Raw genomic sequence first — 17,699 nt, 5'->3', positions numbered from 1 at the left:
CCCAGAAAAGAGAGCTGGAGTACAGTGGCTATGAACAGTGTTATTTCTTTATCACTTTTCAAGCAGGTGCTTAATTTGACACCACTGAATGGTTTATTTTTTAATCTTCTGCTAAAAAGTTATTTACTCATGCATCTTTTTCAGGTTATTCATTGACGCTAAGAACTACTCCACTGGGTTAAAAAAAAAAAAAAAGAAACAAAAAAGAAAAATATTCTAAATGTGAAAAACAAGATTTTGGCCGTTGGGATTTTTACATTTAGAAACACCAATGATGCACATAATACCAGATACCAGTGAGAAATTAGTACATTATTGAAGTAGCAGTGTGGTCATGCTGTTGTGGAGAGGCTGACCTTCACGCTGACACCAACGCACACACAACTGTTTGTGTATCATCAATAGTTTCTCTTTCCAAGGGGACCAACAAGCAAAAATGCTCTAATCAAACCTGAATGGGAACCCGATATGTCTTGGGTAGGATGGTGTAGAGTTTGTCACTGCAAGCCTCATGCTGTGCAGCGTCCACTTAAAATACTTGCTTGAAAATAGTTCAGAGAATGATGCAAGTAAGCAAGTGAGGGGGAGACAGAGAGGGACAATGGCTGTTTATAAATGAGTGCGCCTCATCACACAGCTAGTCATCAGTACCCCAAGCACTCATCCGTCTCTTTTAATTTGGTGACAGGCTTTTTCCCACCAAGCTTAAAAGGCAATGGCTGGGGAGTAGTAACCCAACTCTGTGTGTATGCATGCATATGTGGGTGTAATTCACAGGCACTTAAAAATGCAATGTGCCTGCAAGATACACATTTTTGAAAACAAAACACACACATTCCCTCTTTTGTTTCTTCACAGAGCCTCCAGAGCAGTGTTATGAAGGAGATCCCTGCTGGTATGAGCTGTTTTAGATCGAGTGTTGTCTTCAGTGACTCCACTCATTGTGTTAGATGGTTGATTTTTATGGAGCTCTCTCGTCTATTAATTTGTTTTTTTTCTCACTTTTCTCGTCACAACAACGCACCTCCGTCGCTCTTTCCCTCTTGTCTCTCTTTGTATTCTTCTTTCTGCCTTTTATATTTGGCTTTTTTTCCTCATTCGTTTCATGAGTTTTATAACTCCAACATCTAGTATTCCCAGTATTGAGCCACTGAGGGATGGCGGTGATTTAATAAAATGTGACATGTTGAATATATTATCAAAGAGCTTTCATTTATGGATCAATCTTTAAGCCCTTCATGTTGACCTTTTCTAATTATTTTTTGGGCAAAAGTTAAATTGCTAATTCTGTTTAATTACTAATTTCTAATCAAGCAATAAGAACCGGTTTTGGCACAGTGCTTGCTCTATTAGCACAATGCTAATGAGATGGCACCACCATACTGTTTTCATTTCCATGTTAAAGTTGTTATTATAATGAACAAAAATCACAATACAATGTTAATCTTGTTGAGATTCTTCTCTTTATACAACTTACACAGTCACTTGTGAAATAAAAGACAATTGAAGAAAGACTATCATTAACAGGTCACACAGGGAATTCCAGCTCTACTGAGCCTGGAGAAAATAGCATCAAATGTATTTCTTAACTGGTAGCATTTCCATTGTAAACTGTACCGCTCGCTGCACAACTCTTTCTACTTTGACCAATTCCTGCTTGCAGCGGCACCATTTTAGTCTCAGTTTATATTTTTAATGATTTTCTGTCCTAAACCACACCAGGATTTGATGCATGGACAAGAAGCAACTGCTCATCATTTGTAACACATTTGACATTCATGGCGTTCACACAGAGCCAGCAGAGAGTACTATTATAAAGAAAACAAATAATCCCTCATCTGTACAAAGGTAGGGATGGATAGATGAAAGTGATTTTTCCCTCCTCGTAACCTGAAACTAATGGTTTAGTGGATCGGTCACTCATATTTTTGATTTAGAATTTTACAAGAATTAATAAATAAAGAAGAATGATTAACAAATAAATAGATAATAACTGTCAACATCAGATGATTTTAACAATGTAAGCATAACCAGGTATTTCATTTTAACATAACGGTTGTCTATGACGTTGAAAGCTTAAGGAGGATTTGGAAAAAAGGAGCACGACTAAAGTAAAAAGAAAAAAAAAATCTTTTGTTGATAAATAAATATAATTAGTAATAAAAAAAAAAAAAATTCTGAAAAAGTAGAATACCATCCAACATATTCTTGACTTCAATACCACACCACCTACAGTTCAACTGCAGTGAAAAAAGATTGGATTCATCACCTTGCGAGTCAGCTGTGTCACCACGAATTAGTCCTGTCTAAGTGATGCAATGCGTAATCCAGCACTTTAGCTAGCACAGTAGGCTACACACGATTTCACCTCGGTGCAAGGAAACACCACTCGCTACGTCATTTAAAAGGGTTAACACCCCCCCCCCCCCCCCCCCCCCCCCCCCCCCCCCGATGTTCTGGGTCACTGTAACAGTAATGCAGTGTACAATGTACAGTGTATATGCTGCTGAAGAGTAGTCATAACTTCACAGGAAGCTGAGTTTAGTAAAAGCTGTAACACCGGCTTCACAAGAACAGCAGCTGCGCACCTTTTCAATAAATTATAACTAGGTTAGGATCACTCAGCCGTTAAACGCTGAATGCTACACAGAAGCATTGTGGCTCTGATAAGCTGCTTCAGCTTTAGTTTTAGCTTTAGCATACGTAGGACTGTAAAGAGATCTTCAGACACCAAAATCTGGAATTGAATTGAAGTTGCGTTGATAAGCGTAGAGCTCAAATTAAGACAAACTTACTGCCATGCGTACATCCTCACAGCTGCATGCCAAAACAGACAACCTATCTGTTTATTTCTCTATACTCTGAGAGTGGAAGGCACATGACAACTGATATTTCACACAGTTGCTGTGCACTTATAATGAAACTATCATTTCATTACACCATCTCTGCCAATAGTTATATTTTCTGCACCAGCGATCCACATCATATGGACAGAGCCACTTCCACTCTCTATCTCGTTCTTGCTATCTCTGCTCATCAGAGCCCATTTTTAGAAACTGCACACATCCTCTGGGGTGTGAATGGTTTCTACACTCTGCCTTGCGTGGCTTATTTATTTATCTTATCTTTTAGATGTTCCATCCCTGTCCAGGCATGCAGCCCGCTGCAGCTTGCCGTGCGCTACAAAAGTTTGAAGACATTTTTAATTACGACACCAGGAATAACATTAAAGCGGCTTTGAACTTCGCGAAATCAAAAATTCATCTGAGACATATTAAAGAGTGGAGTAGCGTTCTCGGGTGGCGAGGGAGGGCGAGAAACAGGCGGCCGACGGGGGGAGGTGGGGGCTGATCTGGAGTGCCCATTGGTGGGAGTTTGTGAGGATTTTTGTGGGTGCGCAAGCATGTGTGTCTTAACATGTATGCGAACGTGTTTACTCATGCACCACAAATTGTCTATTAATATGCATCACGTTGACGTGCATTTCAGCCCACAAACTGGAGAAAGAATCAGGTTTCTCAAACCATTCATTGTGAACACTTCATATCTCATCAGGCTCAACTTAGTAGTTTGGTTTTCAGTGCACACAACCAGTAGTATGCAACATATAAGTTCAATCATTTACAACCATTCCCGAGGAATGGGAATCTAAAAGGAGTAATCTAAAAGGTTGTTTGGTGATTCTGAATTTTCAATAATACTATTCATGATAAATAAATTAGGGAGTTGTGGTATGGTTTTATTTTAAGATACTGTTCTTTAATAGTGTTGTAAATGCTGTATGTGTAGAAAGCCATGTGTTTCAATTACAGCTGGGAATGAAATTAGATAAAAGGATTGTTTTGATTGCTGTTGGAGCTTTTTTGCATGGCCTTTAACACATATGTCACTGTGGCTATGATGTTTATTACATCATATAAACTATGCCTATTCTTCAACCTTTATTAAAGGTATATGATGTTTCAGGGCACCCCATAGAGGTAACAAAAAAACAAAAAAAACCACTTTGTTATCCCTGATTATGTTTTGCCTCAAGCAATATCAAAGCCAGTGTTTTATCTCCTTCCAAAATCCTTCTTCGCCCATTAAAACAAATCAACTGAGACATTATTTCATAAGCTTGATAAAAAAGGCCTGGAGTCAGATTCGGTCAGGGAGATATGCCAGAGTCCCAGTTAAATAGCTTTAGTATTGTATTGCTATCTCCCCTGATGTTATCATGGACTGTTTCATTTATTTTTGGTCTGCCAGCGCTTTCTGACTTTCAAATCCATAAGAGAAGCCGTTGTGCTGGCGTTAAATATATACAGTATTGTCACACCCATATTTTATTTTTTCAGGAATGCTGAAGTTTGCATCTCTGAAGAGTCAACGAGTTAATTTTCTCATTTCACATGGTTACCAGGTATACTCTCTGTTTTTTTTCTTTCTTTGTATTTTTCCTCCGTCTCACTCTTCTCTTTTTCTTTTTAAGTTAATTTCATGACGGCTGGTAATCAGAGCGCTCTATCTGTGCCAAACACGGTGACACAATAATGCCAGAATGAGAGCAAAGTGAGGCAAAATTGCAAAGTCAGCCTTAATGATGTAGAAAGTTAAGTGGAATAGACACCGGAGCACTTAAAATTATGATCGTATACAGTGTTTCACTCTTCTTTACTGTAAGTATACAGTTTATATAACAAGTGTGAGTGTACTTGTTATCTGTGGGCAGTTTCTTATGACAGTTAGAAGGCATTCCTATAAACCCATGTTAGCAGCCCACAATTCCAAAATGCTGTAGGAAAGAAATGTTTACTCGCATGCTTAGAATGTAAATCTCGTCCTGAGGTGCCAGACATTTTTTAAATCAAAAGGTTTTATCCTGTTGGGCTAATTTATGTTGCTATAATCACTTCGTAGACCCTGAGATATATCATTTGTTTATTTGTTTGTTAAAAGTTTATATTTTGGTGTGAGATAGAACATAAGGAAAGTGCAGTAAGTGAACAAAATACAAAAGGTTCAACCACGAGAGAAATGAATGATTGTCATAAATTTGCAACAATTATTTTAAATTGCCTGGTGCACAAGTGAAAATTTGGCCCAGCTTGGAGCATAAGAGGAAAGATCAGGGAATCACAAGTAAAGGAGCTTTCATCCTCGGTCAATGACCCACTGGGACTGAACCCGTTTACTAAAATTTACATTTTGAATCTCAAGTAAGGGGTGGGGGGGTTATTCACTTGTAGTTTTATCACTTAAGAAATGTTTCCAAAATTAAGTTATTTCTGTCTGCCCCTGACCTGACCTGCCTTTATTTCATTCCATCTCGACTAATAGAATTTCCTTATACCCTGCACTTAGTAGAGAAGCATTTAATCGTCTGCACTTGGTTGAGAATGCAGCTGCCAGGCTTTTTACTGGAGGTGATAGAAGAGGACACATTCATCTAATTTTACCACCCTTTCTTCACCAACTTATTCCCTTTGAAATACATTTTGAGATTTTATTGATTACCTTTAATGCTATGTGATGATGATGGTGAAGATGATGATGTAATATGACTTCTTAAACTATGAACATGGATGTTTGACACTGTATTTTTTACAGGGGAGGGTGGGGGGGGCGGGGTGGCAGGAAGAGGTACGGTACAGTAAGAAGAAAGATGGACATGTAACAGTAGTTATGACAGGTAAATATCAGTGACAAGGGAAGAAGAGGAGGGTAATCAAATGGTAAAAAATGGTGGGAGAAAGAGAAATATAAAAAAAAAAAAAATGGGGAGGGTGAGGCAGGACCAGAGGGGAGAGGAGGTGTGGTATAACATTGGATAATTTATGCACTAATCAATGAACCAGCGTGGGAGTTCCCTGAAATTGTTCTGTCAAACATGCTTTCATATGTCATCCAGCCCAGCCCCGTGTTCATTGTCATCACACGCACGGACACACGCACACGCACAGACGCACACACGCACTGACAGACACACGCACACACAGATACACACACATCCTGCACTACATACAAATCAAACATGTTAATTCACACAATACACACACACACAACAATACTAAACCCTGAGTCTGAGTCTACGCGTGCAATCAAATGTACAGTACAATAATCACTCAGGAAAATTCAACTAACATGCAATGATAACCTGCTCTGCAAACACGCAGTCTTTTCAAGTGCTGCAACCATTACAAATGATTGTTTACTTGCATGTTGAGATCATTAAAAAAAAAAAAACATTCCTGATTGTTACGTAATCTTCCTGCTGTTGCCTAAAATGAATTATTACAAATGCACACTGAGAAAAACTAAACTGTTTATCAGTTTCACAGTCACTGTGATGAGATGAAATGTTGTATTTGTAGTTTATATACAAAAATAAAGCAACGAGCAATTATAAAAGGTAACTTTGTGTCACTTCAACTTTTGTGCCAAGGTATAAAAGGGATGAATATCATCTATTTTTTTGTCCTGCTATATTTCAGTGTTATGGAAGGAGGCATTTAAACACACTTACATATGTTGATTCTTTTATATATTACTTTGCAAATTGCTGCTTTAATTGAGTTCCATGCAGTTTTAGTTTGGTTTCAATAGTGAGCAGCCCTTTTGAAACAGTGGGCTAACTCCAGCTATCTCCTGTCTCTCCTTGTTCCTTTATTCCCGTCTGCTCCTCTCTGTGAGACCAATGCTCTTATGCCCTGAAGTCAGCAGACATGACAACTGCACCGCAGCAGAGAGTAGGCAGGGGTTTATGCAAGAGCCAAGTTTCATGGTCAAATGAAAATGTTCTACTTTGCTTCTTGACTTTTTTTTTTTTTTTTCAACATCGCTTGTCTTCAGTTTGAACTACAGAGCACCATGTTACTCAATCATTTATTGCTCCTGCCCACTGGCCGCTGTGCCGTCCATGTCTGTACTGATTTGGCCAAAATGAGAGCAAAAGAGGGAGTAGCTTTGGTTCAGATTAATATTAATGGCCGTGCTTCTTTTCCCCTTGCAGATTTTATTGAGTTTTAGTGATGAAAATGGGTGCCAAGCCTGGTTATTTAATCACCCTTGGTTTTGGTATTAATCATTTAGTTAATCAAGGGACAAAACATAATAAAGTTTACTCATAGATCTATAAATATATATATATTGAACCACAAAAGGGCTGCCCTCATCTACCATCGAGGGTGTTAAATCTTAACTTTATTTCATAATTCATAAGAGGTTTTTTTTCCAATACAACTATTGTTAAGAATATAGCACAGGCATCTGCATGTACCTTGCTCAAAGGTACCTGGATGTTGAGCTCTGCATTGGCCAACTGTGATTGCACTTGGCAGCTGAATATATATAACTATGTGACTCAGTAAAAAAGAAGAAAATCACAATTCACTATCCAGCATTAGTCATTAGTTATATCATGGTGAACTATTAGAAACAGGGTTTGAGAGGTGTCAAGATATTATATATTATAAATTAATATTAACAGGTAAACAAGTCCATGCTGGTACTTGAAAAAGTGTCAAGGCATAAAAGATAATATTACAATTATTTAAATTATTAATTATCATGGAACTAGATGTCGAACTTTCATACATCCTCCCCAGTCCAGTACAATTTAGCCTGCATCTTTTCCTCTGAATATACAGTATGGAAGTAAAAGTGGGGTAAATGGATCGGCGTAGCTAACAGGCACATGTATTCATACTGTATATGCATACACACAAACATTCAATTGGATATAAGACTCATCCGTTCCTTAGGGATTACCTCATATTTTTAGTCAGTGCAACAAAGACCAATTACTGTGTCCGCCGTCAGCAGAACGTAAAATGGTGACAAATGCAAATCTAATCATGCTAAGTGATTAATTAACAGGGCCGCACGAGATCCAGATGGGACATGATTATGAACACGCATACAGCGCTTTAACAATCCTCAATAATTTCTGTTCTCTGTACCCTCTCTCAGATGGTTACACTACAGATGACATTGAATTCTACTGGCGAGGAGGAGATAATGCTGTGACAGGGGTGGACAAGATTGAACTGCCCCAGTTCTCCATTGTGGATCACAAACTCATCTCCAAGAATGTTGTCTTCTCCACAGGTAATGTTAATGAACAAGTTCAAACATCATAAAAGCATCAAAGTGTAATTATCTTTACATATTCAAACTTTACTGTTTCCACTCTCCTTTATTTCCATTAAAAGATGCCACAATTTTTCTTCGTTATATTCTATTTCATCATTATGTTACTGGAAAAAGGGTATGATTCATGAATACTGACTCATTTCGCTGTTTGAACTCATTCTAAAAATGGCACCCACTAATTTCCAGAAATGCTAAATGTCATGCAATACCATCAAACCTTCGAATAAAGGGCCGTCCTGGGAGACAGAAGACACCATGACTTATTTAACAGCAATAAACAAAAAGAATGCTGTCTGATACAATGAAATATTAATCTCTTCAACATTTTCATATTCATGAATTTGTCATGCAAGCGAGCATTTGTAATCGGAACAGTGGTTCTTCAGAATATTGTTTCTGGGGTAGCCACTGCATTGAATGTGAGCATAATATCGACGCAATAAGAATGCAGAGACTCCACCAATGAGAGCGTGTTTTTTCTGCATGGATCACGCATTCCACGCCAGCCTATTAATAAACACGATGCTTACTGATGAATGCACAATGTTTGTGCGTACGTGTGTGTGTGTGTTTGTTTGTCATTGAAATGCAAGCAAGTTCACTTGATTATGTCCCTGCAGTGTGCTGGATGTTTGTGCGAGATGGGGGATTCCCTTTTAACGTGTTTTCTATTGCGATATTAAGGGACCGACCTGTGGGTCACTTAGAAATGCAAACATCAGCGCAAGCGCCTGGGCATTTATCCCATGCAAGTGTCGTGTTTCACTCCAAGGATAAGCAAAGTAATTGCTGCCCTTATGAATAATAAATATTCTCCATATCTTTTTCTGCCTTGTTATTTTCTACCCAAGCAGCTTCCTCATTTCATAAAGAAGTAATTCAGTGATCGTCTCGGTGGCTCATGTTAACATTAGCCAATTGAAATAGCAGATCTAAGTGGTATCATTCCAAGAGAAGCCTGGTGGATTTCATGAAAAACAGGACATAATCCTTTTTCCTCTTCTGTTTCTGCACGGCTTTCAAATAAACTCTACATTACAGTGTATTCTAGCTCTTCTTGTGGGGCTATCCCCCATCCACTTGTAATTTGATCAACTCAAATCAAAATACAGACAATTCCCTAAGGAGAGAGATATATATGCTGATAAAATTTACCTCGACCTAAAGCCTTAGTGGGCTTCTTTCAAACAGCAGAGGCAAGCAAAAAAGAACACTGTTAAACCTCCAGCCATATTGTGTGGAAAACGGGTAATTTTGAGGAGCACTGAGTTTAGCAGAGACAATACATGTGTTTTTTTGACTGAATGCTTCTGCAATTGATAATGTAAGGATGATGATTTATCACGCCAAAGTGCCAAACATTCACTAGTTCCAGCTTCGTCATCAAGACGTCATCTTGTATATAACACTATAACCTCATAGTTACAGTAACTATGACAAGTGAAAACTGCTAATGTCTCTGAATGGACCCTCTCAACAAGTTTTAGTAATGGAGGAAATGTGTTTTAGCCTTCAGTCTTTTGAGGCTCATTTTGTAGCGTCTACCTTTGGCATACTCTCTTTCAGCAGTTTGAAGTATCGGACAGCTCATTTTTAGCCTGATTTAGTCAATCAAAAGACGTGAGCAAAATAAAAACGGTTACAGCAGCTAAGCCGCATTTTTATTTTGAGTCTGTGCAGCTATGTGAGGACATGAAAGCACTTGGGTCAAACAAATTTCTCCAAATTAAAGACAGACACACATTTGGGTATCCACATTTTTTTTGTTATCGTGCCATAAAACACGTCGGTGTCCACTCGAGGTGATCGTTTGAGCATCCTTTATGCGATGTATTCCCAAACTAGGACTAATAATGAGGAGTAAAATGTCTGACTTCAACTCCAGAGACTTGTTTTCCTGCCCTGTCTCAAGGCAAAAGATATTCTTAACCACGTATGCTGCCTAAATGTAACCATAGATCTATCGAGGTGGCTGATCAGAAACCATAAACGTCTGCTGACGTCAGCACACTAAATATGCAGAAAAAGGGCGAGTTATCTCTAAAACAGCATAATCAGAACACATAAAGTACTGGAGTCCTGATATTTGTCGCAAATTTTTCATTATTTCTTTACCCTCTCTCCCCTCTCTCTCCTTTCCACAGGTTCTTACCCTCGTCTGTCCCTGAGTTTTAAGCTGAAGAGAAACATTGGGTACTTCATCCTGCAGACCTACATGCCTTCTATCCTCATCACTATCCTCTCCTGGGTCTCCTTCTGGATCAACTATGATGCCTCTGCTGCCAGAGTGGCTCTAGGTGAATATAATGACAAAGGGGGAAAAGCATTGGCTTGCAAAAACCTTGCTCAACCTGTGTGCTGTATCAAATACAAAGCTGGAGATAAAACCTTTTCTACAAAATCGATCATCACAGATACACTTGTTTCCTGGGAAGAGCATCATTTCTAATTGTAAAGGATGTTATATCTTCATTTTTTTTATCATCGTAACTTTTCTATTTTTACCTATATTAATTTATTAATTACTGATCCTTACACAGCTTGTAAATGAAACAGAATATCACCGTGCTGATCCTACACCACACTGCACAGCGTTTCACATCTTTTACAGGCACAGGATCGACTATCCGTCAAGTGCCGCTTTGGTCCACAGACGTATTATGATGGATGACCAGGTTGATGTGTTTCTACTTTGAGTCCAGAACCTCTGTGCTTTTCTGGAAGTCACAATTTTCCCCCCAGTCATCCTCGATTATGTAAACCCTCATATAGCCCGTGAGGTTTGTATTGAGCTTCTGTGTTTATCAGAAGCTCACTGTCTTATTTCTACCCAACTCCATCCAGCCGGCTTCATCCATCCCTCTACCCATCCCTCGTTTTAGTCGACAAGGCAATTTCGCTGATTGACGACTGAGCTGCATTTAGTGATCGGGGGAGGGGAGGGGGGGATTTAATGAAAAATAAGGTAATGCTCCATAATGGAGGCAGGTCAACAGAGTTGGGAAATGTTTGGTCACCCCCTCTTTCTACAATAGATTCAGGAACCACTTTCCTCTGACCTGGTTTCAGGCATTAAAATGGACCTGTAATGGCTGAATCACATGGCCAAAAATCATTTGTTGTTATTGTTAAACTCTTGGAGCAACAGCTTGGAAAAATTGCCTGAATCCTATTTTGAGTGATGGTCACTTGACAGCTTTGTGACAGCTGTATATTAATTTAGTATTTGTTTACTGAGACTCAATAGAAATTACCTTAAATAATGACGCTGTTGTGTGCTTTCAACGTAGAGTGTACAGGTGCATGTCAGAGGATTTGTCATTACTATAGGAGCTATGAATGCAATTATTTAATCATGCATGGAAAATTATACCTAAGCTTTAGAATCAGGCTTCTCATGCCATTTGTAATTCCTCTATATGGATAACACAGACACACTAGTGGAAGCACACAACATCCAAGAGCCAGTGCTTTGCAAAAAATGCAAAAAATAAGAAATGAGATGACTTGGAGCAATAGTTAGTGTGCCATTCATAACAAGCACAATCTTGACACATTGATATGCACAGTCAGTCTGACACTAACTATTGCCACAGCTTGCCAGCTGAGGTTTTTGAAAACTGTCTACAACTTGCCTCAGTAGGAGTTCCCCACTGATGAACAAGATCAAGGTTGACATTTGAATTTCAAATTGCTGCACCACCTCAAGTGCACGTCTTCTACCTTGTCTCCCAGAGCAAGTTTTAAAAAAATATTTGGGTAAGCCCCTCGGTTTCATTGATCCTGGTAGGCTTAATCAAGCACAGATATGGTATCACAAGGATGTCTCGCTGTCAGGAGAAATGACACTGTCACACATTCAGTCAGAATAGTGTAAGTGAGGTTTTAGTGTTGCTAAATTAATAGAAAATAAAAATACATGAAGTAACTGTGCTCGCTCCAGTCATTTGTGGTTTTTACATAACAATGACACATTTCAACTTCTGACGTAGTTTAGAAAGTGTCACTAACTCTTTTATACAGTTAAAGTTTTTTTTTATCCATTACATTTCCAGTATATTTCAAGACGTTCTTTCTCCACCAGGTATTACCACGGTGCTCACCATGACCACCATTAACACTCACCTGAGAGAAACCCTCCCCAAAATCCCTTACGTCAAAGCCATAGACATGTACCTCATGGGCTGCTTCGTCTTCGTCTTCATGGCTCTGCTGGAGTATGCGCTGGTAAACTACATCTTTTTTGGCCGGGGCCCTCAGCGTCAGAAAAAGGCAGCCGAGAAGATTGCTACAGCCAACAACGAAAAGATGAGGATGGATCCAAACAAGGTAACAGCTTAATAGCTCAGCTTTCCCTACATTGTAGATCTACCACCATTTAGAAAGAAATTGTTATTCCCACAATAAAAATTATTTTTACAAAAATGCCTTCATGTATGTAGAAAATTCTGCATTTCAGATAAGCATATCCTCCATATGAGCTTCTATTTGCTCACATTTCCAAGCTAAATATGTTTTCTTTCTTCTGGATTCATGAAAGCACGTGTTTTCTTTACTTTGCAGTGCAATTTTAATTTGATTATTCATAAAGCTGTCTAAGGAGCTTAGAATAATTACTAGCAAATAAAAAAAAAAATGTCACCACTTCAAAAGGAGGGTTGACCTAATGTGTCCTGCCTTCACTGTGCTCAGTAAAGCAAGCCTAATAAGCTTGTACTATCCCTGTTTGAAAGCCAAACGTGACATGTTGCTAGCTGAAATAGAAGGAAAGAGGGACTCTGAGCCACTTGGTTTCTTCATAAAACAGGAGTTGTATTTACTTTTCCATTTTGTGTCCTCAGCTGAAATGAACCAAATGCTTGCTAACAGTGATGAAAATAATCACCACCACATGGCTGCTGATTTCTATTTAATACAAAACTCGGGACAAAAAATGTCCCGTGACGTCAAGTGAAGGCAAAGGAGGAAAATAAAACGAAACTATTTTAAATCCTCTAAAGAGTAAGCTTTATTCCTGACCAATACAAAAACTGTGTACTGTGAACTGTGTAGTTCATGTCCGCAGGTATTTGCAATCATAAAGATAAGAATTTAATTATTTCATGTAAAGTAATTGTTGCTAACTCACAATAACCACCCACACAAATAAACCTCTTCCTCTAAACCACAGCAAGTTTGTTCTGTTTGACTGTGCTTGCAGTGGCTCGTGGGGAATGTAGTTGGCAGAGATGATACTCTGTATGCAAGAATGAAACAAAGGGATCTCGATGGTCATGATGCGATGTGGGAACCAATCTTTGTGGACGATGCAGCAATTGGACTTGGCGATCAAAAGAATAAGGTACAGAAAAAAAACCTATATCCAAAATGTCCAACTGCTATTATTGTTACAAAAAGAAAAAAAATGGTATTGTTCTTTTTATTATTAGGATGTAAACACAAAATATTGTCACCTTATAACAGTAATTGCAAATTAGTGTACTACTGGGAAGGTAAAACCAAAACAATGAGCTGAAAGACACTAAAACCATCCATAGTTAGTAATAATTCTCTGTCGGTTTGCAAGGGAGCCTTTTTCACATTACATGTACTCATTTCACTCATATTTTGAAAAAAATATTTACTTATGACTTTGACCTTTTTGAAATATGATTTGGTACTTTATCTTAATAAAAAGGAGATTTGTTCCAAAATGCTGTTGAATGGTATTAATACACTAGAAATAATTGCCTCTTCTCCTTGGACAGATGGACCCACATGAAAACATCCTTTTGGGCACCCTGGATATCAAGAACGACATGGGCGTTTCAGAGCTGGCTCTGGGTCTCAATGACCCGAGAAATACCATGCTGACATACGACAGCTCGACTCTACAGTATCGTAAAGCAGGGCTGGCCAGGCACAACTTTGGCCGTAATGCGCTGGAGCGCCACATGACTCAAAAGAAGAGCCGACTACGAAGGCGCGCTTCACAGCTTAAAATCAACATCCCAGACTTGACTGATGTAAACTCTATTGACAAATGGTCGAGGATAATCTTCCCAACTGTTTTCTCATTCTTCAACATTATTTACTGGCTCTATTATGTCAATTAAAAAAAAAAAGAAAAGAAAAAAAAAATCAGTGAGGGCAAGAACAAACAGCAAAATATGTTGCTCATTTCTTGTTTGTATCTGGTTTGTTTCATATTTATGTGATCTAATACTAGACTGAATTACTGTATTCAGGACTGGATCCATCATATCTTGGAATACCACTTTTGCTGGCTAACACGTGATAACCTTATAGGAGAGAGATTACAAACATATAAGGTGCCTGTTCCCGAGTTATTGTTTAGAATTTTACTTATTTTGTGAATTGTGTTTTCTTGAAGTTTTTTTTTAATGTTTGTTTGCATTTCTTTTAAATGTTTTTATTATGTTAGATTTACAGTATACATAATTCATTGCCAAAATACCATATCAATTAGATACAAATTGATAAGTTAAAATATGACTTTCAAATGGCCGTTTACTTTCACTGACAACACTTAAAAGTGCTGAAGCAAGTTTCAGGTCAACGGGGTGTTCTAATTATGTAAAAAAAAAAAAAAAAGCCTACATCTATTAATACTGGAATCCATTTCACCCTAATTGTATAAAGGCCTTAAAGGTCGAAAATTTACAATATCATTCATTGTGGAAGAAATTTACGATCAACCTTTTTCTATTTTAATACACTGGGGGCACTATATCATTTATTTCTAAGCATTTTTACCATTTGTCAACCATTTTAAGGTGACATTTGGTAATATGAGCTAAAATCATTCCAGAACTTCCAGGTTTAAATTCAGATTGCACTCAACAAGCTTGTTGAATGTTAAAAAAGATGGCATAACATAATGAAGAGTGAAGCGAATACAGCCAATTTGGATTGTCATTAATGTTTTCTGGTCACTGTGTCAAACTGCTGACAGAGAGTATAGATCCCACAAAATTTTTAAAGAGTGAAAATATCAAAAAAAATATGTCTTTGGTCTAACTGGCCTTTATTCGTTCATATATTGTTATAAGCAATATTATTCCATGTTACCCCAAAGCACACATACATGGTCTGGATGTCTTTGGAGAAGACTACAGTATATGAAGAAAGGAGTTTAGCCTTTAAGCAAGTGTATCTGTAAATATCACATGTATAGCATTTATCATAGGGATAATGTGACATACAAAAATTCCCTTTTCAGCTCTCTATTCTCACTTTTCTGGATACATATTTACATTGCAGATTAAATGTGTTCACAACTGCTAAAAAGGCACTTTATTTGGATGATTATTTAATGGTCCAAGAAAAACACAAATGGTGAAGCCTAAATGATCCCTATGGGCCACAGGAATCCCATAAGGGATAAAAGCACAAAACATCATCAATTATCAGTTACTGACAGTGTTATTTGAATATTAATTTTGTTTCAAGAATTTTCTGTTTGACTGCAATGGGTTTGTATACTGTATCTGCCTCCCAAGCCAGATATGTATTATTGTCATAGATTTAAAACCTCTTAGTCATGTATTGTTTTCAAATAAAAAAAAAAAAATAGTTTGATAATCCTAAAAGACATAGCCGTCAATCCAAAAATGAATTTCTCACAGATGACTACAGATTATTGATTAATGAAGCCGTGCTTTTGACTGTATGGTCACAAAATAGATTTTATAAATGGTTTTGCACACAAGTTCTTAAAAGCCATAGAGGCTGTACCGTAGTTCTTATAATACCTGGTGCTTATGGGGGCTGTCTTAAGAGGATCTTCAGTAATATTACCACACTTTATGTTTCAGTTACAACAAGTTTAAAATGTAAACATAAACCTAGGGCTGCAATTCACCAGAGTGTCATATCCCCCTCCCCATAGATCTGACACACTGTCCGTATGAATGAACTGTGGTGTCATGGCCTCTTCTTTGCATATACAAGGTATGTCAAATTGTACCTGTGGACATTGTTTAATACATGGAAAAGAAGAGAAGGTGACTCCAAATACAGCATCTCTGATAAATCACACCGAAGTGAGAACTGGAGCCTTCATCTCCATTGTCTCACATGCTTTTATCGATTTTACTATAAACAACAAAGATCTGACATAAAGGGTTCATTCCTCATGTTGTGTTATTCATTTTGATTGTGGAGGTGTGAGTGAATACTGAAACATTAGTATTGCAGTGTTTAATTAAAGCGTAGCCACATACAGTTATGACTCACTGCATGCTCTGTACAGTAGTGACTCCTTGATTCTATTTTTTAATCGCTTTCTCATACAACTATTTCATTTGATTTGTGGTTTTTGTGTTTAAGTCACCTAACAAATTAGAATAAGTGTGTGTGTAATTACAGCTTTATGAAAAAAGTATGTCTGAAATATCAAATATTGATCGTGAATTTTTTTTTCTACAAAGCATTTACGTAACAGTTGCGACTGTTTTGGATACCGACATAATGATGCATATTCACAAGCACTGCCCGGCATTAAACTTTTAATATTGAGCACAGTTCTAATTAACAAAAAAGTCCACTTCAGTTTGAACATTGGATTTTCACCTCACTGTTTACATGTTATTTATCAAAAATAGTCACTTTCACATTGTGTTTATAGTTACTGAAAACTGCACTTAGTAAGTGAGTTGTTGTAGTTTATTTAAATAGTTCTGGTTAGTATGACATCAATATTTTTCATATCTTTCTTGTTTTTAATTTACCTTTCTCTCAAATGAGTTTGTTTATTTTGTAAGTATGTTTAAAAAACATAAGGGTTCTCGAAGAAAACTGATTATTGGCATTGTAAATGTTTCTTTAGATGAACTCAAATTTGGGATCATGTTCTAAAAAAACATATTTACATATGTATATATCAAATAGTATATAATTAATCATGAATTGGAACATGTTATTCCTGTAAATAAATACCTATGAACTTTCTACAAAAAAGACAAAATGACATACAGTATAATTTATACTGTAACATTATGAGAATGCAAAGGCTGATGTGAAACAATGTAAATAGTCTATTTTACAATGTCATGGGATCACTGTTTGTTTCCTTTTGCTCCATTTCATCAAAGCACGTCTTTGTTTTTTGCCAAAATGTAAACATGTATTCATGAATGTAGTTGATATTCTTTTGCAGCATGTATTTGCTGTAATATGTCAGCAAAAGTAACAATTTATTGTACCAATGATTAGCTAACTACACCTTAATGTACACACCTTTTTCACACACACACACACACACACACACACACACACACACACACACACACACACACACACACACACACACACACACACACACACACTCTCACACAAAGGGCCAAGTGATAGAGGCTAGTAATGCCTTTATATCAGGCCAAAATTCAACCATCTCAGGTCAGCACATTTCACACTACTAACAACACTACAACCACAAGCTACAACTTAAAACCCAACAATTGTACTCATGGAAAAGTAGCCTAGTAAGCTTGTTTCTGATGTTTTTTCTATCATTTGTTTGCTTTCTCTGTTTAACACAAGTCCAATATTACAGTACACAT

At 37.5% G+C, this 17,699-nt stretch overlaps 1 protein-coding gene across 1 annotated transcript in view; it reads left to right on the top strand.

The window, feature by feature from the left end:
- Positions 1–15,128, top strand: part of LOC138196192 (gamma-aminobutyric acid receptor subunit beta-2) — a 56,423-nt gene extending 41,295 nt beyond the window's left edge. The window contains exons 6-10 of the mRNA XM_069146000.1: positions 7,954–8,091; positions 10,281–10,433; positions 12,221–12,465; positions 13,337–13,477; positions 13,884–15,128. Of these exons, the coding sequence (XP_069002101.1) occupies positions 7,954–8,091; positions 10,281–10,433; positions 12,221–12,465; positions 13,337–13,477; positions 13,884–14,231 (1,025 nt within the window). The 3' untranslated portion in view covers positions 14,232–15,128. The remainder of the gene's footprint in view (positions 1–7,953; positions 8,092–10,280; positions 10,434–12,220; positions 12,466–13,336; positions 13,478–13,883) is intronic.
- Positions 15,129–17,699: the final 2,571 nt, after the last annotated feature.

The sequence above is a fragment of the Embiotoca jacksoni genome, unplaced genomic scaffold (assembly GCF_022577435.1).
Source record: "Embiotoca jacksoni isolate LCO1_2020_lvr unplaced genomic scaffold, fEmbJac1.0.p SCAF_13, whole genome shotgun sequence".
Classification (NCBI taxonomy): domain Eukaryota; kingdom Metazoa; phylum Chordata; class Actinopteri; family Embiotocidae; genus Embiotoca; species Embiotoca jacksoni.
The sequence above is the reverse complement of the archived record's forward strand: the minus strand, read 5'-3'. Positions and strand labels throughout refer to the sequence as shown.